The sequence below is a fragment of the Peromyscus maniculatus genome, chromosome 8 (genome assembly GCF_049852395.1).
Source record: "Peromyscus maniculatus bairdii isolate BWxNUB_F1_BW_parent chromosome 8, HU_Pman_BW_mat_3.1, whole genome shotgun sequence".
Taxonomy (NCBI): Eukaryota; Metazoa; Chordata; class Mammalia; order Rodentia; family Cricetidae; genus Peromyscus; species Peromyscus maniculatus.
This window is the reverse complement of record NC_134859.1, coordinates 106,118,945-106,141,972: the sequence shown is the minus strand read 5'-3', so window position 1 is coordinate 106,141,972 and position 23,028 is coordinate 106,118,945. Positions and strand designations below refer to the sequence as shown.

The 23,028-nt window shown below is 56.3% G+C and overlaps 1 protein-coding gene across 6 annotated transcripts; it reads left to right on the top strand.

Annotated features, from left to right (window-relative positions):
- The first annotated feature begins 9,152 nt into the window (after positions 1-9,152).
- Cant1 (calcium activated nucleotidase 1) lies at positions 9,153-22,580 on the top strand. Of its 6 annotated transcripts, XM_076543849.1 has the most exons (7): positions 9,172-9,309; positions 10,217-10,511; positions 10,841-10,959; positions 17,076-17,734; positions 19,809-20,012; positions 20,743-21,117; positions 21,799-22,580. In XM_076543849.1, the coding sequence occupies exons 4-6, from the start codon at positions 17,098-17,100 to the stop codon at positions 21,111-21,113; spliced, it is 1,212 nt and encodes a 403-aa protein (XP_076399964.1). In that variant the 5' UTR covers positions 9,172-9,309; positions 10,217-10,511; positions 10,841-10,959; positions 17,076-17,097; the 3' UTR covers positions 21,114-21,117; positions 21,799-22,580. The 6 variants fall into 6 exon arrangements, with proteins under 6 accessions (XP_015864063.1, XP_042139141.1, XP_076399964.1 ...); XM_016008577.3 differs by lacking the exon at positions 10,841-10,959 and having other exon boundaries at positions 9,153-9,309; XM_076543848.1 differs by lacking the exon at positions 10,841-10,959 and having other exon boundaries at positions 9,176-9,267.
- The last annotated feature ends 448 nt before the right edge of the window (positions 22,581-23,028 follow it).

Sequence of the window (23,028 nt, the reverse complement as noted above, 5' to 3'; positions counted from 1 at the left end):
TTTGCAGAATTTCTGGTCTCCCTCCATCCCTGCCACAAGCACCCCAGAGCCTGTTCCCCATAGCCCACGCCCTCCCTCCAGGCTAAGGCAAGGGCCATGGTGAAACACGCCAACTACCAATAAACCAACCCAAGTCAGCAGCAGTGCGGTGGTCAGCTGTGGCTGGGTCAGAGGTCATCGCCACAGCCGAGTAGGTGGGGCAGACATCAAGACCAAGTACTCCTCCAGGGGCTTCCTGTCAAGTTCCCAAATGAGCCTAAGTTACTTCCGCCCTGAATTCCCTAAGGGCTGTACCTACCCAAGGGTGTCTGTGTCAGACCATCAAAGGCTTCCTCCTCATTCTCAGGTACGTGGCTCTCTCTTCTTAGACCAGAGCAGCTCCTGGAGAAGGACAGCAAAGTCACTGGAGAGTCTCCTGCAGCCCACCATGGAGGGCACACTCTGTGCCCTGACATACTGTAGTGCTGTTTATTTACTTTTGTGTATATATGTATGTGAGTGTATATGGGGTGTATCTGGTGTTTTTTTTTGGGGGGGGGGTGTTTGTGTGTGTGTGTGTGTGTGTGTGTGTGTGTGTGTGTGTGTGTGTGTGTGTGTCCAGACAAGCAGAGGCCGGGGGAGGATGCTGTCACTCTCCACCTGATTTCCTTTGAAAACTCAGTCCCCATACTTATCCAGCAGGTTCCACACCACCACCACCCGCTCCCCCCGCGCCCCCCCGCCCCCCGCCACGTTGAGCCATCTCTCCAGCCCCCCTTTGGCAATTCTTTCCTCCTCCCTGGCCATGCCATCCCTGCTGCTGTTTTCTGAATGCTGGAGAGGGCTGTGAGGCCTCGCTGCAGTTGGGCGACACAGCATGTCATTAGCAGCTCCATGGCGTCTCCCACTGGGGCCCTAACATCCTGCCAACCCAGCTATTCTGGGCCCGTCTGCCCAGCTATCCCACAGGCAGAGGCTGGTTTGCGAACTTCTGAATTCCATTCCAAAGGGTAGTGCGACAGCCAGGCTCCCATTGGTGGTGTCTCACTGCCAAGAGGGGGTTGGGGGAACCTCTCTCCGGGATCCACAGAAGTTGCTGAGATGGGAAAGGAAACCTGGCATCCAGGCCTGCTCCTGGCCACTGGCCCAAGCTCGTGGCTCCTGCCTGGCGCTGCCTTGTATTCTGGGAGGCTCGGGCAGGTGGAGCTCAGGATTGGCAGCTGCATGGACAGGCCAGATACACGGCTTGTACAGGGCCTCACAGCTGGAAGAAAACCAGTGAAAGGCTTATCCCTCTCCAAGGTCAGCACAGTCCTGCTGTGGCCATTCGCATGCCTCTCGACTTTCATTCAGCCATTTGACCTCCCCGTGCCTCAGTTTCTCCATCTCTACCGGCTTCCTCTGTTTTGGTAATACATGTTTTCAATTAACACAGAGGCAAAGGATGAACCTGATGCAATATTTTACCTGATAAATAAAGTAAGCGTGCCCCCTGGTGGAAGCACGGTCCTAAGCACTTCACTAAGAGAGGCAGTGAGAAAATGAGATGTATGTACGGTGGGAGTGAAGGATGCCTCATCTTTTACACAGCCACAGGAACCAAAAGCATTCTGAAAGAGGGCAGCAGGGAGCAGAGAAAGCCCTGGGTGAGTGAAGGCCTGAGTGGATGTGTCACGTCAGGGACCCTAATGCCGAGCTCAGGCCCATGGAGCCTTCCCCAGGTGAGGCTCAGAGGGATGGTAGAGCCTTCCCCAGGTGAGGCTCAGAGGGGTGGTAGAGCCTTCCCCAGGTGAGGCTCAGAGGGATGGTAGAGCCTTCCTTGGGGTCCAAGCACAAGCGACTGACCGGTGTGTACAGAAACTGGCAGCCGCTGCTTCCTCCTGCTGGGTGTTTACAGCCTGAGACTGCTGGCCCCGGACCCTCCTCCAGAGATTGCCCTGCCTCTGCGCTGTATGTAGTAAACATGCCGCCGCCGCCGCTGCCGAGGCTGGGCTTGTGGCAGTAGTTGGTCCCGCTCCATCAGAGTGACATCAGCTTTTCTGTCTGTGTGTCTGTGTGTCTGTCCTTCCTTCATTTCCTTACTGCACCCACTCCAGGCCCCAGCTGTTCGGAATGCGCTCAGAACATGATACCCCAAGACACGGTACGGAGCCCTTTGCACTGAAGAGGGTGACGTGCAGAGGCCCTGGGCAGCAAAACCTCTCTCAGCCTCCATCAGCCCTCCTGGCTCTGCTCCTCTTTCCCACAGAAACCCGGAAACACCACACGAGCGCCCCACCCCTCAAAGTCCTCTGGCTACAGAGTGCAGAGTGAGTCACTGCTGGGTGGTCAGCCCGGGAGGGCACCGCTGCCCGGCACTGCGCCCCACAACGCTCGGGGACACCGCGGGAGAGGAGGTGGAGAGAATGCAGGAGCCAGAGGAGGAGTGCTGGGGAGGAGGAGGAGGGAGGAGTGCTGTGGAGGAGGGGGAGGAGGGAGGAGTGCTGTGGGGGAGGGGGAGGACTGCTGTGGAGGAGGAGGAGTGCTGTGGAGGAGGAGGGAGGAGTGCTGTGGAGGAGGAGGGGGAGGAGTGCTGTGGAGGAGGAGGAGGGAGGAGTGCTGTGGAGGAGGAGGGAGGAGTGCTGTGGAGGAGGGGGAGGAGTGCTGTGGAGGAGGAGGAGGAGGAGTGCTGTGGAGGAGGAGGAGGGAGGAGTGCTGTGGAGGAGGAGGAGGGAGGAGTGCTGTGGAGGAGGGAGGAGTGCTGTGGAGGAGGAGGAGGGAGGAGTGCTGTGGAGGAGGGGGAGGAGTGCTGTGGAGGAGGAGGGGGAGGAGTGCTGTGGAGGAGGAGGAGGGAGGAGTGCTGTGGAGGAGGAGGGAGGAGTGCTGTGGAGGAGGGGGAGGAGTGCTGTGGAGGAGGAGGAGGAGGAGTGCTGTGGAGGAGGAGGGAGGAGTGCTATGGAGGAGGAGGGGGAGGAGTGCTGTGGAGGAGGAGGAGGGAGGAGTGCTGTGGAGGAGGAGGGAGGAGTGCTGTGGAGGAGGGGGAGGAGTGCTGTGGAGGAGGAGGAGGAGTGCTGTGGAGGAGGGGGAGGGAGGACTGCTGTGGAGGAGGAGGAGTGCTGTGGAGGAGGAGGAGTGCTGTGGAGGAGGAGGAGGAGGAGTGCTGTGGAGGAGGGGGAGGAGTGCTGTGGAGGAGGAGGAGGAGTGCTGTGGAGGAGGGGGAGGGAGGACTGCTGTGGAGGAGGGAGGACTGCTGTGGAGGAGGAGGAGTGCTGTGGAGGAGGAGGGAGGAGTGCTGTGGAGGAGGAGGGGGAGTGCTGTGGGGGAGGGGGAGGAGTGCTGTGGAGGAGGAGGGAGGAGTGCTGTGGAGGACGGGGAGGAGTGCTGTGGAGGACGGGGAGGAGTGCTGTGGAGGAGGAGGGGGAGTGCTGTGGGGGAGGGGGAGGAGTGCTGTGGAGGAGGAGGGAGGAGTGCTGTGGAGGAGGGGGAGGAGTGCTGTGGAGGAGGAGGGAGGAGTGCTGTGGAGGAGGGGGAGGAGTGCTGTGGAGGAGGGAGGAGTGCTGTGGAGGAGGGAGGAGTGCTGTGGAGGAGGAGGAGTGCTGTGGAGGAGGAGGAGTGCTGTGGAGGAGGGGGAGGAGTGCTGTGGAGGAGGAGGGGGAGTGCTGTGGAGGAGGAGGAGGGAGGAGTGCTGTGGAGGAGGAGGAGGGAGGAGTGCTGTGGAGGAGGAGGAGGGAGGAGTGCTGTGGAGGAGGGAGGAGTGCTGTGGAGGAGTGCTGTGGAGGAGGGAGGAGGGAGGAGTGCTGTGGAGGAGGAGGAGGGAGGAGTGCTGTGGAGGAGGAGGAGGGAGGAGTGCTGTGGAGGAGGGAGGAGTGCTGTGGAGGAGTGCTGTGGAGGAGGGAGGAGGGAGGAGTGCTGTGGAGGAGGAGGAGGGAGGAGTGCTGTGGAGGAGGGAGGAGTGCTGTGGAGGAGTGCTGTGGAGGAGGGAGGAGGGAGGAGTGCTGTGGAGGAGGAGGAGGGAGGAGTGCTGTGGAGGAGGGGGAGGACTGCTGTGGAGGAGGAGGGAGGAGTGCTGTGGAGGAGGAGGAGGGAGGAGTGCTGTGGAGGAGGAGGGAGGAGTGCTGTGGAGGAGGAGGAGGAGGAGGGAGGAGTGCTGTGGAGGAGGAGGGAGGAGTGCTGTGGAGGAGGAGGAGGAGGAGGGAGGAGTGCTGTGGAGGAGGAGGAGGAGGAGGGAGGAGTGCTGTGGAGGAGGAGGGAGGAGTGCTGTGGAGGAGGGGGAGGAGTGCTGTGGAGGAGGAGGGAGGAGTGCTGTGAAGGAGGAGGGAGGAGTGCTGTGGAGGAGGGAGGAGTGCTGTGGAGGAGGGAGGAGGGAGGAGTGCTGTGGAGGAGGGAGGAGTGCTGTGGAGGAGTGCTGTGGAGGAGGGAGGAGGGAGGAGTGCTGTGGAGGAGTGCTGTGGAGGAGTGCTGTGGAGGAGGAGGGAGGAGTGCTGTGGAGGAGTGCTGTGGAGGAGTGCTGTGGAGGAGGGAGGGAGGAGTGCTGTGGAGGAGGAGGAGGAGTGCTGTGGAGGTGGAGGAGGGAGGAGTGCTGTGGAGGAGGAGGGAGGAGTGCTGTGGAGGAGTGCTGTGGAGGAGGGGGAGGAGTGCTGTGGAGGTGGAGGAGGGAGGAGTGCTGTGGAGGAGGAGGGAGGAGTGCTGTGGAGGAGTGCTGTGGAGGAGGAGGGGGAGGAGTGCTGTGGAGGTGGAGGAGGGAGGAGTGCTGTGGAGGAGGAGGGAGGAGTGCTGTGGAGGAGGAGGAGGAGTGCTGTGGAGGAGGAGGAGGGAGGAGTGCTGTGGAGGAGAGGGAGGAGTGCTGTGGAGGAGAGGGAGGAGTGCTCTGAAGAGCTGTCTTCCGGGTACGACACAGCTGTTGTACTTATGAACTCACCACAGGATCAAGCTAACAAAACCAGCCGGCCTACTAAAACCAGCAGGCAGCACCAAGCATGGGAGGGAGCAGGAAGTGGGTATGATCAAAATACATTGTATACGTGTATGAAGTTTTCTTTCCTTTTTTTATGATTTATTTATTCATTATGTATACAGTGTTCTGTCTTCATATATCCTGCAGGCCAGAAGAGGGCACCAGATCTCATAATAGATGGTTGTGAGACACCATGTGGTTGCTGGGAATTGAACTCAGGACCTTTGGAAGAGCAGCCAGTGCTCTTAACCGCTGAGCCATCTCTCCAGTCCCCCATGTACGCAATTTTCAAGCAATACACAAAGCATGCTTTTTACAAAGCGTTTCTGTAGGACTGGAGAGATGGCTCAGGGGTTAAGAGCACTTGCTAATCTTGCAGAGCACTCTGGTTTGAGTCCTAGCAACCACGTGGAGACTCATAACCATCTGTAACTCCAGTTCCATGGGCTCTTACTCCCTCCTCCAGCCCCCGCCCCCTCCCCAGCTCCAGGCAAGCACCTGGTGCACATACACACACACACAAAAAAATCACACACAAAACAAAATGAACAAATATTTTTTTAAAAAGAGAAAGTTTAGGGGCTGGAGAGATGGCTCAGGGGTTAAGAGCACTGGCTGCTCTTCCAGAGGTCCTGAGTTCAATTCCCAACACCCACATGGTGGCTCACAACCATCTGTAATGAGATCTGGTGCCCTCTTCTGGCCTACAGTCATACATGCAGGCAGAATACTGTATACGTGTATACATGATAAATAGAATACTGTATACATGTATACATGATAAATAAATAAATCTTTAAAAAAAAGAGAGAGAGAAAGCTTATATATTTTAGAAAGTTTTATATGCTGGGCAGTGGTGGCACATGCCTTTAATCCCAGCACTCAGGAGGCAGAGGCAGGAAGATCTCTGTGAGTTTGAGGCCAACCTGGGCTACAGAGTGAGTTCCAGGATAGGCTCCAAAGCTACACAGAGAAACCCTGTCTTGAAAAACCAAAACCAAAAAAAAAAAACAAAAAAAAATTGTATGTTGTTTGGTGATAGGTCACATGACTTCATTCCAGAAGGAGTCTAGCCTCACACCTGACAAGAAATAGTGCTACAGTGAGAAGCCAAGGAGATACTGAGCAAGCAAACATTCCCCTAGGTCCTCCCACTCAGCCTAGCCCCGTTAGATCATATCCCTTTTGTCCTGTCACTTTATTCTCTTTTGGTTTTTTGAGACATGTTTCTCTGTGTAGCCCTGGCTGTCCTGGAACTCGCTCTGTAGACCAGGCCGGCCTCAAATTCACAGAGATCCACCTGCCTCTGCCTCTTGAGTTCTGGGATTAAAGACATGTGTTCAGTCACTTTTACATACGAAGTTCCTTCTTCAGATCCAAGCATTAAGATAACGTTCCCAGGCTGGAGCTGGAGCTCAGGTGGTGGAATGCCCAAAGCCCTGGGTTTGACGCCCAGCACCAGACAGACCAGGTGTGGTGGTGCATGCCTGTAATCCCAGAGTCTTAGGAGGTAGAGGCTGGAGTATCAGAAGTTTAGGGTCATCCTCAGATATATAGCCTGTCTGAGGACAGCCTGGGCTACATGTTTAAAGAAAAATAGAGCCTTTCCTGGATTCCCAGGTTTTAGGGTCTTTGTCTCATGTCTTAAACCAAGATTCAGTGAATTTGCCATGCTATTATCTTGCTACCTGCATTTTGTTACTGGAGTTTAGGCTAGCCCTGTGCAGGGTGAGGAAGTCAGCATGCCTTTTCTGATCCATTGGAGGCTATGAGGAAGTCTCCGTCGATGCAAAGAAGAATGAAAATCAAACCACACCTGTTTGTGCTCGAGCATGGAGCCACTGCTGACCCTGAGGAGGGTCATTCCATGGGCCAGCTGCTCTAGGAGATATGTGCTCACTCCTGCCTGAAGATAACCTTTGGGACAGTGGTTTTCCTTCTGGGAATTTAACCTAGATACATTGTATAGTTGTGCTCTAACAACTCAGGCTATTCCCTGAAGCCTTGTTGAAATATGAGACTATAGATACACCAAAAGAATATTTTAGGGTGGAATAAAATAACTTCCTTATAGTCTCGGGTAGAAGACTATATATCATAAAAATCTTCATAGTCTCCTAATTCTACAGGTTCATAGCAATTCTTTTCAGCATCCCTAAAGGTTGGTTGCTGATGGGTAGTTACAGGGATATGTCAAACAACTTATGAAGGCTTACAAAGAGATGATGATAGAGAGCTGTTGAAGCAGATAAAAAAAATCTACCAGAGGAACCTAATAGCCTCCGAACAGAGCTATGTATCTATGGAAACATCATTCTGATAATTAGTATTGTGCGATAGCAATGGGAAAGGATGGATTCCTTCTTAAAGAGATGTTACTGAACTCCAAAAAATTGTGCATGATCTAAAAGATATGACAGGACTGAGAGGATAAATCAGCTGGCAAAGGGCTAGCCTTGTAAGCACAGAGACATGAATTCAACCCCCAGAACTCATGTTACAAAAAAGGATGGGTGTAGTGATACATGCTTGCCATCCCAGTGCAAGGAAGGCAGAAGCACATGAATCCTGGGGCTCCCGGCCAGCCAGGCTAACCTTCTTGACCAGTTCACAGGCCATCCAGAAACAAAAAGGATAACACCTGAGGAACAACAGCCTAGCTTGTCTTTTGGCCTCTAGAGGACTGCACAAATGTGTGCACCTATGAACACATAAACCCACACAAAAGCATTCTGTGCGTGTGCATGCGTGTGTGTGCGCGTGTGTGTGCGCGCGCGCGTGTGCGCGTGCTCGAAAAGCACCAGACATAGTAGAACACACCTGTAGTCTCACTCAGGAGGCTGAGGAAGAAGGATCATTGCAGGTTTGCAACCAGCCTGGGCTACACAGTAAGACCCTGTCTCAATCAAAACAAAACATATATTAATGTGTTTATATATGATGTGTACGTGCACACACACACACACACTTGTGCACACAACTATAGTCGGGCAAGGAAAGGACATTTGATTCCACCAAATTGGCAAAATTAAACTGCCTGCGGAACACTGGGACTGCCATCCACCTCAAAGTTTTATTTCATTTTATGAAAGTTAAACTAGGCAGAACTAAGCAGTGTGTTACTTAGAGCCACACAGCTATGTGCTAAGACTGCAAAGGAAGGTGAAAGAATAATGAACACAATATTCTGGACCATATTTACCTTTGAGGGTGGAAGGAGAGGAGCATGGGATGGGAAGGAATATCCAGGGTGCTTTAAAATACTGAGAGCAATCTGTTATTGTGGACAAGCTGTAACAAATAAAGGATGGATAGTTCAGAATAATTATAGGAAGAACGAGGCGTGATTGGTACTCCTTTTGATCTGACGGGGAACATCAGTGAACTCAAGAAAGGTCTGTCTGCCACCCCAAGCACAGAGAAGGAACCCAGCTCATTTCCACTTTTACATGTAATTTAGTATATGTTCTACCGTTAGTGTGTGTCCTACAGGACATCTTTCAAGAATGTAGCAGTAACTGTGGCTTCTGAACAGGAAAGATGGAAGAAAGGGCTGTTTTTTCACTGTGTGCGGTTTGCATATTTTGAATTCGTCCCCCTCGTGCACCCGTTACTTCTCAGAAGGCTTTTGGAGACCCGGAGATGAGGTTGAAGTGCAGGAGACAGGGCTGATGCTTCCTGGCTGATGAGGGCCTTTCTCAAGAATCCTGCTTTGCTACCACTGTCTGGGACTGAATGAGTATCGGGATGCCTGTTCACATAGCACAAGAACTCAGGGCTACGCAGGAGGCCGGGAAAAAAGGAATCGGGGTCCACCGTTGGTAAGGGTTGTTGACTGCAGTCGATCATGAGGACACGCTGCCATTCTCATTCAGTGCAGAACTCTGGTCCTGGCTGTGGAAATTGGACAGCACTGCGTTATAGCCGGCTTGGGTGAGCTCAGAAGAGAACTAGGGCGGCCAAGCGGGTCCAAACTTCAGAACTTCCTGAGATGAAGCCGGGGAGGCCCAGGCAAAGAACCCTGGAGCCTCAGCTGGGGAATGACAGCCACCTCCAGCTGCAGATGTCCTTCGCAACTTCGTGCTCAAGCGCAAGCGAAAAACTACAACTCCCAGCAGCCCCGCATCCAGTGCGCAGGCGCAGAGCAGAGACGGGGGGAGGAAGGGGAGAGACCCATAGAGCAAAGACTGCTGGGAAGACGTGGCTCTAGGCGGGGCGGAGCGAAATGGGACGCAGGTGCAGAGCAGGGGCTGCCGGGAGCGCGCGGCCAGAGTGGGGCGCAGGCGCAGAGCAGAGGCTGCCGGGAGCGCGCGGCCGGGCGGAAGTAGCCGCCCGCCCTGTCCGGCCCTACGCAGGTAGGCGGCAGCCCGCGGGCTCCGGAGCCAGGCTCTCAGTGGGTGAGTGACCTGCGGCCGGGTGCCCTGCCTTGCCGTACTCTAGGGCTTGTCGCCGCCTGCACCCGTCCAGCCTGGTCCCGGGCACCTCGATTCTCTCCGCAGCTAGCCCGTGACTGGTGCTGGACAGACGTCTTCCCCCTCTGGCTAGTGTGGGAGATCTCCCCTCTCTGATGAGTGTGTAACGCTATACCCATTAGGAGTAGTGTGAGACTTCTTCCTCTGCGGACTAGCATGCCTCGAGCCCCTAGGCACCCCTGCCTGGCGTGGGCAGGGCCTCTCCAGTGTGGCACTCGATCACAGTTGTAACAGACCCACCTGTCCACCCACCCCATCCCCACCTGTAACTGCCCACCTTCTTGCTGCCGTCCAGGCCCTTGTCCAACCAAGACTGGACCTTCCCGTGGGCAGCACTACGGCCCTGTCCCATTTTTACTCCCCAACTATCCACTCTCCCTGCCCTTAGCACCCATGACACTCTCCCACCCCCAGCAAAGCCAAGCACCCCTCCTGCAGACACTCAGGAGCACCTCGGTAACCAGCTTCGTTTCCCATGCCCATCTCAGGACTGCATACTTGACGCATAGACCTGGGAACCTGGTCTCATGGTGTCAGTGGGACCTGGCTGCTCAGAACTTGCAAGCTCCCAAGACTAGCACTGCGGGAGCTGTAGCTCCTCCTCCCCGGCCCTCTGCGGAGCTTGACTGAAGACCATCCTTCAGGCCCTCCTTTCAGCTGCTCCCCGCACCTCAGTGTAACGTCCTGCTGGCGCCCTCCAGCACAGCAGGCCCTCCCTGCTGGCCTTAGTCTTCTTGTGTCCCTGAGGCCTGGTGGAGCCAGCCTCGTTCCTTCTGGATAAGACAAGGGATTTGTGTCCCCTACGGCCAGCTAAGTGCCCTTCCCTTTACAGGTGTGACCTTGCTTCCACAGCCTGCAGCAGCTCTACAGAGGCACTGGTGTAAGCTGTTGGTACTTGAGGCCACTGTCACCAACCTGTCCCAACAGCGCACGCACTCCATCTCCTGTGCCTGCAGAGCAGAGGTTGCAGGAAGAAAGGTCTCGAGAGCGGTGGAGGCGGGGGTCCTGTTTTCACCTTCCACCTGAATGTGGCATGTGTGAAGCTCCCACAGACACGTGTGGCCCTGTCATCTGAGTCTCAGAGCGTCCTTCACAGTAGTGTGGCTGTCTTCAAGGTGGCTGTACAGGTAGGTGGTCCCGTGCGTGAGCATGTGCCCCTTGGGGACAGCGGAGCTGTCATCCACACCTTCCTCTCTCTGCAGAGTGGCATGAGGAGACCTGTGGGAAGCCAGTGAGTGTTGAGAATTCCTGGAAAGCTTGTCTTAAATGCCAGCATTGAAGGAATTAAAACCCTATGTACTGATTTTAAATAACTTTTTTCCTTTTTATCAGCGTGAGATGGATTGACTAGGAAAAAATAATAACCCTGTACGGAGACTTATTATGAATAAGTCTGCAAGAAGAGGCATTAGGGTTCCTGTTGGTGGATTTCTCTTGAATCCCCGTTTCTCTCCAGTGAGCACAGATTATGTGCTTCACCTGTGCCCAGAGTGGGTGGGGCCACAGAAGACGAACTAGAAGCTCCAGTCAGCTCCAGTGCCTTGAGGGTGAGCAACCGTGAGCAGTGAGGTGCAGGTGAGCACAGGTGGGACCCATCAGGATGGTTGAGGGTCCTGTCCCAGGAGCTGGCACTGAGGGAAGCTCTGGACTTGAGTGCTGGCCTGAGTTGAGCTGGGGTTGCCATACCCTTGGTTTTAGGCCTCCTGGCATCCAGTGTTGGGGTGTCAGTTTGGCCTGGAAGGCAGCTCCTCTGCTAGGATTCCTTCCAGGGCACTGGGGGTACAAGGTAAGCAGATGTGGCAGTGTTGTGATGAGTTCTGAAGCTTCTCCGCCCACCCTAGGCCTGGTGTGAGCTGTGATGAGCCTCAAGGCAGCCATGTCTACCTCGCCCCCAGCCTGGGCATGTGCTGCAGTGTATAAGAAAAATACCTCACCTGAAACTGGGGAAATGTGACCTCAGGGCCCTTAAAACTATGAGAGGGAGGCAGAATAGCAAGAGGGAAGGGCTGCAGAGAGCCGCTGGTGGGAGTCAGTATCGCTGCCTAGAAACAGGGAGGAAGGGACCACAGGCAGGGAGTGAGGTCAGCCTTTGGTGCTGGCAAAGTCCGGGAAGTGGATCTTCCCCAAGCGCCTGGGAAAGGAACCAGCCTTTGGGCGGAGCCCAGCGAGGCCAATCCAGACTTCTGCAGGGCTGGAAATAATGGCGTGTGATGTCTCAGCTGCCATGTCTGTAGTAATTGGTTACAGACCCGGTAAAGCTAACACTCCTCCTGAGTAGTTGACCTAAAAATGGGCTGGAAAAACAACAACAGAACAACCCCATTAGTACAGAAGATGACTCAGGAGAGATTGTCACTGCCTCTGTGTGCGACACTGCGGCGGGGTGCAGAGACCCCACACTTGGCCTTTGAGAAGGATCTGAGTGGCCTCTGTACTCCCTAGAACACACACTGCCTTTCTTCTCATTCCCCTGGGCTGTCCACCTGGTCTAAATCGGGAATGGAATTCTTAGGTACACTGCTCAGCTTGACGCTCAGCTTGGCAAAGCACAAAACCAGGAGGCAGCCTCCACGTCCAAGTCTCTAAGCTGTGGCTGTACACAGGCCGGGAAGCCCTGGGTGTCTGCCTCCCCCTTCCCCAGCGGTCTGTGCTGTTCCGTGTGCTAAGGAAGTGGCTTCACATGGCACAGGGTAGACATAGGAGACCTGCCCCCTCTCTGGCCTGGAAGGAGTCGGGAGCCCTTTCTGCAGGAGTGAAGAGAGGGACGAGGGAATAGCACTAAGACCAGCCCTTCCTTGATCCTGGAGGGGAGGAGTCAGTGCTGGCAGCCGCCTTGAACCTGTTTGAGCTGCCACCTGTTACACACGCAGGCCACTTGTGAAGGAAGTAAGAAGGAGACAGGCCACCCTGGCTGTGGTTCCGCATTGTGCTGTATAGACCCAAGGGTGCCCATGGAGGTAGGTGCCCTCTGCCCATGCTCTTCCTAACAGTTAGGCCAGCAGCCCTGGCATCTCCTGGGTACACAGAGAAAAACACTCCCTCTGTGGCTTGTGGCTAATTCCTTTGGTCATCTAGCAGTGTCCTTTGGAGTAGACAGACAGATGCGTGTGTCATGAGGAAGAGAGGTGTGGTCTTGCTGTTTTATGTCTGAGGGTCGCTAGCTCTTCAATACCCACTGAATAAGAAGGGCGGGAGGGAAGGGCGCCTGTGCCCTCTGGATGCTAGGCACTTGATGTCTCTTTCCAGCCATGTTGCACTGGAGTAGGGTTGGTGCCAGCGGGGTGCCTCCGGGTCTGGGGGAGCGCCCGTCTGCAGGCCACGGGCCAGTGCCCTTAGCGGTCTGGAAGGAACTGTGACCGTTCAGTGCTCAGGTCAGGACATGTCGTGCTGCGGGCAAGGTGGACAGGCTTCTTGCCACAACCATACCAACCCCGCAATGACCTCAGGGTTCCTCTGGGGGCCGGGAGGAGGCAAGCCCAAGCCTGTCCTTTCCTGGGACTGTTGTCCATCTCGTCCCTTGCATCCACTGGCTCCTGTCTTGTGGCCTTGTCAGCATCTACAGCTGCAGGACACAAGTCAGTCTCAGGCACTGAGTAGCCGAGGTGAGAGACACCAGTGGAAAGGCAGCTGACTTGAAGCTGTCTTCCTAGAGAAATATGAGGGAGGCTGGGGAAGGCCGTCCGATGGGGCTGTTCACAGAGGCTTCTGGAAGGAGGCAGAAGTTTCTATTGTGGAAAGCAGTACCTTCCCTCCTTTATCCAAAGATGCCCAAGCCCCAGGGGTTCCTGTTCTTCCTTTTGCTCTTGGACAATCCTTTCCCTTGAGGTCTGGGTTGGCTCAGGTGCTGGTGGGCCTTGGGCCACTGTCAGGAGGGTCAAGAGAATGGCATGTACAGTAGCCTGAGGTGGCCTGCATCTTCACACACAGGTCTAGAGAGTCAGTGACCCAAAAATCTTGGTCCCATTGTCATTGCCACAGAGTTGAAATTAGGGTGTCCCAGAGCTCTTTCTGAAAGTTCTAGGGGAGAACTCATTCTGTCCTCCCAGCGTCTCAGGCATTCATTCCTTGGCTTGAGGCCATATCAGCCCCCCACCCTCTGCCTCTGTGTTCATGTGGCCTTCTCTCTACCCATTGCTCCCTGCCTTTTGTAGAAAAACACTTGTGACAGCTCAGCACTCAAGAGGCTGAGGCAGAAGGATTCTCTTGAGTTCAAGGCCAGACCCTGTCTGGAAAAAGGAAAAAGAAACACCTATGATTGCATTGCGTCCTCATTGAGGTCCTTAATCACTCCCTCAAAGTCTGTACTGGTTTGGAAGGGTCCCCTGTAGGGGACAGTGACAATAGCAGCCTCCCATGGGAGGGATGACCTGCTGGGTGAGAACGCCTGGCCAAAGAGGGCAGCGCAGTGAAAGCATGGCTGTTCTGGCACTTTTGGGGGGTTCTAGATGGCCCCGTGTGGTCAGAGATGTGCATCCCAGGTGGGGGGAGCAGTTGCGTCATGGTCTGGGCATGTAGACTCTGGATTTGCAGAGCTTCTCTTGTCTGAAGTTAGTTTGTGAGAGGCTGGGCTGAAAAACCAAGGGAGGTTCTCTGCAGACTGTGACAGGTACGGAGAGCATGTAAGAAGGGTTAACAAGGAGGCCCCTCTTCCTCTGCATCTGGCTTAATTGTCAGCAGGTCTAGGAAGAATGCTGAGACCCACAGAAGAGAAGTAGTTCTTGTCTGAAGTCTCTGGACCCTGAAGGTCTGGAGCATTAGGTTGGAAGTCCGGGTGAAACAGGACCAGGCCCAAGGCTGTGGGGATGATGGCAAGCTGAACTGGCGCCTGCCTAAGTGTGTGGGGAGAGAGAAGCAGCAGCTGCCCCTGGGATCGCCTCCTGAGCCAGCAGAGAAGTTTCCCTGACCCTAGGAGGGACAGTGTCTGGAGAGGCACAGAGAGCTCAGGAATGCAGCCCTGGGCTCTCCTGGAGGAGGGCACACTGAGTGTGATGCTCTGGAGACAGTGAGCTGGGCGCTGGAGCGGGGGTGGGGAGACCTGCTCCTACACAGGCCCCAGGTCCTCTGTTCACGGAGCAAGTCAGTGTGCCTGAGAGGACAGTCCAGGAGCACACACAAGCCAGCCAGGTGGACAGGATAGCTACAAACCAAGCGAGTGGCCGAGGAACCAGTGTCAGCCCCTTAGGGTGGCCTAGAGTCCCTCTCCCTGAACAGAGGTGTGGGGATATGGGCTGTATCCTGTCTTGGAGCAGGTGGACTGGTGACTTTCAGAACGGTGACGGTGTGGTGGCTCACAGGAATGCAGTTTGTTGAACAGACAAATCTGAGGGTTCCAGACACTAAGGATGATGACGTTTCATAGTGTCGGGTACTCTACGTAGCGATCGTGTCTGTTGGGCCCGCGGCTCACGTTGGGCAGCTGAGAGGCTTGTTCATCAATCAGGCCTTGATCTGGGGCTGTGCACTTTCAGAGTGACGGAAGGGAACCTCGTGTGGTGCTGCTCTTTCAACCCTTCAGAAGATGTGTGCTGGTCTTTCTCTTGGCTGCTAGTTCTGAGCTGGGTGCCAGAGATGGGGCAGGAAGCCCTGACCCTGCAGAGTTTGCAACGGAAGGAGAACAGATGAGGACCCGAGGGTGTGAGTGAAGCAGCTGTGCAGAACTGGGCAGCATCCTGGGCAAGGGAATGGCGAGGCTTGCCCTGGGAATGAGGACCCGCATGATTAGTGGTTAGGAGCAAGAGGTGCCAGGGAGGAGCAAGGAGCCTGTAAAGGTTGCCCAGCGAGTAGTGCTGGCTGCTGGGTGGCAAAGGAGAGGGCTGCAGAGGAACCGGGGAGACTGTCGGCATGGGGGATGAGTGTGGGCATGGGGGGTGAGTGTGGGCATGGGGGGTGAGTGTGGGCATGGGGGGTGAGTGTGGGCATGGGGGGTGAGTGTGGGCATGGGGGGTGAGTGTGGGCATGGGGGTGAGTGTGGGCATGGGGGGTGAGTGTGGGCATGGGGGGTGAGTTTGGGCATGGGGGGTGAGTGTGGGCATGGGGGGTGAGTGTGGGCATGGGGGGTGAGTGTGGGCATGGGGGGTGAGTGGCGGCATGGGGGGTGAGTGTGGGCATGCGGGGTGAGTGTCGGCATGGGGGGGTGAGTGTCGGCTCTGCAGATGGATCATGAGTCAAACAGGCTTCGGATGGACACACCTGCCGCTGAGAAGCCATTAGAGAAGGCGAAGGAGAGGTTGAGGGCACTTCTTGGCACTGTGGAGAGAAGGCGAAGGAGAGGTGAGGGCACTTCTTGGCACTGTGGCAATTTGAAGCACAACATTCACACCCAAGCTGCACCTTTTCTCTGGGGTTTGTGGAAATTTTGACTTGGTAGTGGAGTTTATGGTGGCGTCAGCCATTCCTGAGGAGGATTGGGTTACTTGGCTTGAGGTTGGGGAACTCAGACTTGTATTTTGAAATAGTGTCTAAGGTGCAAGTGGAATTGGAACGTGGCAGTGTTTGAGACTTGGCAGAGCTCAGCACCATGTCCGGGATGAGGATATAACACTGATATCCTGGGTCTAGCCTCTGGAGCCGTGGTGTGTGAGGCAGAGCCGAAGTGAGTCCCAAGGAGGCACCACTGGCAGGGGCAGGGGACACTCTGGAGCGACCAGTTCTGTAGCCACTGGTAAAAGGTAGCTACTTTGCAAGGTGGCCATGACACAGCAGCCCCAGAAGGACACAGAACCTTCTCCCACCCTTGCTGTGAGCAGCAGCCCTGCACCCACTCTTCTCCTTGGACCTGACCCTGAGCACTAAAACCTGAGCACGTCCAGGAACCAGTGCCTTGTGAGCAGCCTACAGAATGGTGAGGGAACACCTCTGCAGCCCCTGGACACGAGAACCTTGTGATTGGAGTAGAGTGGCACCCCACAAACATCCAGGTGAAGGACTAAGGACCCGGGAGCAGCAGCGGCTGTACCTTCTGGTCAGCAGACAGACACCTCTCCGCCACAGCCAGCGCTGGCTTGGAGGCTTTGTGGCACTGAGCTGTTGTGGTGTGCTAGGAGCAGGCAGGTCAGGTAGTTGCAAGGAGATGGGATTCCCAGCTCTCCAGTGCTCTGGGCCTGCAGCTGTGCCATAGTAGAGAGCCCAGCTTGGGCCTGGAGCCAAAACCATGCCCCAAGTCCTAAGGTGAGTGGCATGCTAGACCCAGTCCCTGTGCCTGCCGTGTTAACAGAGAAGTAAGTGCCAGGAGACAGACCAGACAGCAGCATGCTTGCACCGCCTCCCATCTTAGTACTGAAACATTACAGAACCTGCCCGGGAACTCGGGGCTCAGTGCTGCGGTCTGCCATGAGGGAGGCGGGGCTGGGATGCGGAGGCTGGCAGCATGAGTGTTGATATGCCTGGGAGTGGGGTGGTTAGAGAAGACTTCAAGAGACAGGTCAGGTCCAGATGTGCACCTCTGTTAGAGCATCTGCCAGCCTGCAGGCACTAGTCCTCACCTACGCTTTGCCTCTGCTGTATTTGTAAACCCTTGCCATCCTGCTGAATAAGAACAGCTGACCTCCCTGCTGGGGTCAGGGTTCAGCCAGGACACCACTTCCATGAAGTGCTGTCTCTCCTGGATGAGGCTGGCCTCAGCCTGTTCGACCTAGGACTGGAGAGGCGGTATCCTCCAGAGCTCACTGGCCGCTCTCTTCTGCCTGGTTTAGGTCCTGCCCAGCGTGCAGTCTGATGCCCATCCAGCCCTTTGACCACCGGGAATGGAATGAGCCTATGCACTCCCTCCGGATCAGTGTCGGGGGCCTTCCTGTGCTGGCATCCATGACCAAGGCCACAGACCCTCGCTTCCGCCCCCGCTGGAGGGTGATCCTGACGTCCTTTGTGGGTGCTGCCCTCCTCTGGCTGCTCTATTCCCATCATCAGGCCCCAGTACCGGGCAGGTCCCCCACCCACAATGCACACAGCCGGAGGTTCAACCCGGAGCACGTCTCTCACTACAATGACACCTATCCCCTGTCACCCTCCCAGAGGACTCCAGGTGGGATCCGGTACCGAATCGCAGTCATCGCTGACTTGGACACGGGGTCCAGGGCCCAGGAGGAAAACACTTGGTTTAGTTACCTTAAGAAAGGCTACCTGACCCTGTCGGACAGTGGGGACAAGGTGACCGTGGAGTGGGATAAAGACCGTGGGGTCCTGGAGTCCCACCTGGCAGAAAAGGGGCGGGGCATGGAGCTCTCTGACCTGATCGTCTTCAATGGGAAACTGTACTCTGTGGACGACCGCACGGGGGTCATCTACCAGATCGAGGGCACCAGACCAGTGCCCTGGGTGATCCTTTCTGATGGCGACGGAACCGTGGAGAAGGGTAAGTGGAGCCCTTCTCTGTGGGCTGAGCTTTTGTCCACTGCCATATTAGTTTCTCACTGCTGTGACCAAACTGACGGGGTCGGGGTCGGGGTGGGGGTGGGGTTACTGTGACTCCCAGCTTAGGCACAGTCCATCGCGGTGGGGAGGCCACAGTGACAGGAGTGTGAGGCAGCTAGTCACACGGTCAGGAAGCAGAGGTGGATGCTGGTGCTCAGTTCGCTTTCTCCTTTTCATTTAGTCGGAACCCCAACCTGTGGGACGGTTGTCACCTATATTAGGGTGAGTTTTCCTGCCCAATCTAGAAACTCCTCACCTGCATGCCCAGAAGTTTGTCTCCATAGTGATCACGAATCCCATCAAGTTGACACCCAAGATCAACCACAGAACGTAATCCAAGGCCCTGGTGACATTTCATTCAACTCCAACTGACCCCCGCCCCCCCTCTACACTTAGCAGAGCCTTGCCGGGATTATATGAAGCTGTTTCTAGAAGTTTGAGCAGATCACTGGGAGCCTGCTGCTGAGTGGGAAGCCCTTTTCAGAATGAGCCAAGGCTGTGTCCACTGCCTCCCTTGCCCCTTAAGGGACCCTGGTCCTTGTCATGTCTTCAGAGGTGTCTTAGGATCATTCAGTATTACTCCCACCAGGTGACTCACCTTCAAAGCTGGGTACTCGGTGGTTCACTGTGATCCCAGATTCTAATCTCAGTTTATTGGGGCCACAGGTCAGCTGCTGCTACCCAGCCCTGCTCTGAGCCCAGTGCAAGGGTCTCTGTGTTGAGCAGCAGTTACCCCTGGGAATAGACTGATGCTATCCCCATGTGTAGCAGAGGAGCCGCTGCTTCCCCAGGGTAGAGGAACGAGCTGCCTCACCTCAGCAGGTCTGATCTGTCCTCACAGCAAGCTGGAGACCCTGCAGACTCCTGGGGTGGAAGAAGGCTGATTCACTGTCCCTGTACATAGCCTGCCAGGCCCTGCCTGGGTGATAAAATCTCTAGTGTTTGTCCAAGGCTGGGCTCTTGGGAGGGCCTCTCTCCACCTCCGTGCCAGTGATGATGATGCTCACCCATTTCCTGCTCATAACCTTCAGGGTTGTCAGCCTCTGTTGTGTGGGGTGGGAAGAGTGCAGGGTCATAGGTGCTTAGGGCTGAGTTGTGACTGTTCATCCAGAAGGGTCAAAGGTTGGCAAATGGGGCAGCTTCTCATGGAGGCAGCTCAGAAGACTCATGAGGTCACGGGCAACAGGGACCAAGCCAGTCCCTCCAGAGTCACTCTAGGGGTGTCAGAGGCCTCCATCCTCCTACAGTGGGGAGGCAGATGCAGCCCTGGCTTCCCAGGGCCTAGGGAACTTGCAGGAGTGTTGGAGAGCTGGCATGTGTGGGAATGTCGGGGGAGAGTGCTGGGACCACACAGCTTCATTGCTGGCGTGTCCAGGAGGCCTGCGCCATCAGTTAAGATGGAGGAGCTCCGGGTGAATGCTCTGAAACGAAGGCGAGGATGGTGAGCACCGCTGCCTCGTCCTTAAGACCCTGCCACTGTGCTTTCTTCCCCTGCTAAGGGGAGAACAGACCCACGTGGTGGTGCCCTACAACCTGGCAGGTGAGAGGCAGGAAATGGTAGCCTGTGCTAAGCTGTCAGCTCTGGCCCTCGGTGGCCGATAACTGCCACAGCACTTGGAAGCTCTGATCGCTGTGGATCGCTGTGGATTGCTTTAGACTGCTGTGGCACAGGGGCTCCTGAGGCTGCTGGCGTCACAGGACGTGGGGTGGGGTTGCTGGCCCTTGGGAGCCAAAGGGTGGGCGGAGACCTAGCACAGGAGGTCTGGACTGGTCTGATGCGGTTCTAGAGTTGCAGAGGAGATGGGGCTCCTTGGGAGGAAAGGGGTACGGAAGAGGATGTGGGGGCTCTGGGACCCAGCACAGGTCTGCCAGGCTCCCTTCTGGGCCTCTCATGCCGCCTCCAGTGAACCTCAGGTGTGGTGACTTGTGACGTCCAGGAGGCTTGGTGCCACTCTGGATGCAGCTGACGGCTGCACAGGCGACCGGGGTCTCAGGCCGCCCTCTCGTTGCCCCAGGCTTCAAAGCTGAGTGGCTGGCTGTGAAGGACGAGCACCTGTACGTGGGTGGCCTGGGCAAGGAGTGGACCAGCACCACAGGGGAGGTGATGAACGAGAACCCGGAGTGGGTGAAGGTGGTCGGCCACAGGGGCAACGTGCAGCACGAGAACTGGGTATCCAGCTACAATGCTCTGAGAGCTGCCGCTGGGATCCAGCCGCCAGGTAAGGCTCTTCTCGACAGGCTCCCAAGTCTGAAGGCCTCACGGCTTGCTCGGGTTTGTTGATGATACTCTCCTCGTGTAGGTGGATTCTGAGACAGATAAGCCATTTCTGTTTCTGTCCCTCACTAGCCTCAACAGATGGCCTCTGCCCACTGCACACCGCAGTCCCCTCATCCACAAAATTCGTCCTTGGTTTGGGGCCCTAATGGCTGGGGTCATGGCCCTCATAAGCAGAGGAGGAGAGGTTTAGGGCCTGAGCGGCCTTCCCCTGGGCTCTGAGGAGCGTGACCTTCGTCTGAAAGGCTGAGTCAGGTGTGGGGCAAAGGGCAGCAGAGAGCCAAGACCCGAGAGCTCTTCCATGCTGAAGTGGGTGGAGGTGCTACTGGCTAGGTTTCCCTTTCGACTGGTTGACCTTCTCTGTGCCCTGAGCCCTGGGCACCATGGGAACAAAGCACAGACAAGTGGTGAAGGCTGCAGGCCCCTGAGGGCATGATGGCAGCTGGGGGGGATGAGACGCTGTAGACTCAGTACCGCTCTCCAGCTGTGCTGCACCGCTCTCCAGCTGTGCTGCGTCTGCTGCACAGTCGTCCTAGAGCAGCTGTGATTGTTCTCCAGGAGCTGGAGATTAGAGGGAAAGGTGGGGTGGGGCCCCTCCAGTGTAGCCTCTGGGGTCGCAGGACTCTGGAGAAGAAGGGCTGTGATGTGGTGACTGGTCTGTGCTGTGACCCCAGGCTACCTCATTCACGAATCCGCCTGCTGGAGTGACACACTGCAGCGCTGGTTCTTCCTGCCACGCCGGGCCAGCCACGAGCGCTACAGCGAGCGGGCGGACGAGCGCAAGGGCAGCAACCTCCTGCTGAGCGCAGCCCAGGACTTCAAGGACATCGCCGTGAGGCGCGTGGGGGAGCTGGTCCCCACTCACGGCTTCTCATCCTTCAAGTTCATCCCCAACACGGACGACCAGATCATCGTGGCTCTCAAGTCAGAAGAGGACAGTGGCAGGATTGCCACCTACATCATGGCCTTCACGCTAGATGGCCGCTTCCTGCTTCCAGAGACGAAGATCGGCAGTGTCAAGTATGAAGGGATAGAATTCATCTAGATGAGTAAGTTCGCATGCCCAGCAAGGTGAGGGCGCGTGGCCTGAGCCACACCAGGACTCGATTCCATAAAAACAGAGGAACGCACTTTGGCTTGTTTGGTGATTTCTTTCTTTTTTTTTTTTTTTTAACTGAGCTGGGTGTCTGGATAGAGATTTCCAGAGCAAGGGCAGGCGGGGGTCCAGGACAGGAGCAGCAGGGCCTCGCCCACCCATGCCTCACTCTGCACTGCCACCTTGTGGTAGGGATTGGTCACTGCTTCAGGTACCTGAGCCCCTGGCCACAAAATCCAGCCACGCCCCTCCTTCCCTCCATCTCTTTCCTGGCCTCTTGCCTTTCCCTGGGTTCTCTGGCCAGTACGTGTCTGAGGTGGCCAGGTGTTGAGTCCTAGCCTCACCCTGGGAGTTTGAGGTGGGCCTGCCAGATAGGCACCCTAAGGCACCCACCCCTCTTCCTCCTAGGTGACCCTGGCATTCCACACTCTGCAGACCTCTGGAAAGTAAATGTTTACAAGGCAGAGCAAGGGCCCCACCCTTGGGCCACACCTGCCCACACTTCTGAAGCCGCCTCTGCCGAGCACAGGGTTCCTGCTGCCCAGGGCCGAGGCCGCCTTCCACCCCTCGGGAGGGGTCTGGCCGTTCAGCCCTTTGACTTACTAACTTATTCAAGTAATTTCCTTTCCTGTAGAACAGTCGCCAAACCTCCTCACACAGCAAAGGTGGAGTTTCCACACCTCCCAGCGGCGAGGGAGGGAATCGTCCCCACAGCCGCAATGGCGACACTGTCTTTTACAGAAAGGGACTCTGGATCCTTGGCCTCTGCCTTCTAGCAACTTCAAAAGCTGCCATGTCTCCCCTCCGGCAGTGGCCGAGGGAGGGCTCTGGTTCCCGCAGGCCGGCCCCTGACTAGAGGCCATCCTTGTTGTCCCCTGCATCTCCTGCTGGCTCCCAGCGAGCGTTGAGCAGCCTTCTCCGGGGAGCCTCACTGTTGTCTGCTCTCCTCCTGTCCATGCTCGACACCAGAGGCCGCAGAGTCGGGGTCGGAGGTTGTCCTTAGGGGCGGCCACCTCATCATCCTGCGACAGACACCCTTAGGACAGAGGCCCTGATAACCCTCACAAAGCACTTCCACTGGGAGGCCAGGAGGGCCACTGCCCCGGGGGTGACTCCCACTTGGCAGCCTGCTGCTGACTCGTGATGGTGACACCTTTGTGTGCTCTCTGATTTCCGCTGGAGCTCAGCCATTCCTCTGATGGTTGTCAACTGTGTCAGAGTGCGTGATTCTAAACTGGAAGGAGAAATGAGGGAGCCCGAGAGAGGCCTAGGGACCCTCACCAGAGAGACAGTGTGGACCTGGGACGGACGGACGGGCAGCCTTCACACCCCTTCCTTCCCTGGACATCAGCGTAGAGAGTGTGTCCTTCCCTCTGTCCATTTGTTCTGTCAGCAATAAAGTGTCAGGGGAATGTGGTTCTCTTGTGTGTGTTGACTGTTGCCAAGGGCTAGGATGTCTGAGCAGGTGGGGTGGCGAGCCTTGGAGTCACAAGGTGGGCACCTCACTCGTGTCTCCAAGCCTCGTGGGAAGAGCAGTGTGTGGGGCTGGTGCTGTCCACGCCATGTCTCCCCAATCTGCTTGTTACTGGGGTCGGGACAGATTCTGCAGTGCTGGAACCAGGGCCACAGAGTCACGAGCCAGCCTTGGTGTCCCCACCTCCACAGAACAGCAGACAAAGGTTTACTGGTGTGGCCACACTGGGCAGAGGAACAAGGAAAAGGCTCAGCGTGGACAGTGCCTGCCACGTCAACCTGACAGACTGAGTGATCCCGGGAACCCACGGTGGAAGGAGGGAACTGATTGCCAGCTGTTCTCGGTTCTTCATGTGCCGCCCTGTGGCACGTGCCGCCTCACGTACACTTA

What these genes read in the sequence shown, in the direction of transcription:
- Cant1 (XM_016008577.3), top strand. Translation starts at nt 17,098, where the DNA reads ATGCCCATCCAGCCCTTTGACCACCGGGAATGGAATGAGCCTATGCAC. An exon ending in CGACGGAACCGTGGAGAAGG is followed by an intron (nt 17,735 to 19,808) that starts GTAAGTGGAGCC and finishes TCGTTGCCCCAG; the next exon opens with GCTTCAAAGCTGAGTGGCTG. An exon ending in CGCTGGGATCCAGCCGCCAG is followed by an intron (nt 20,013 to 20,742) that starts GTAAGGCTCTTC and finishes CTGTGACCCCAG; the next exon opens with GCTACCTCATTCACGAATCC.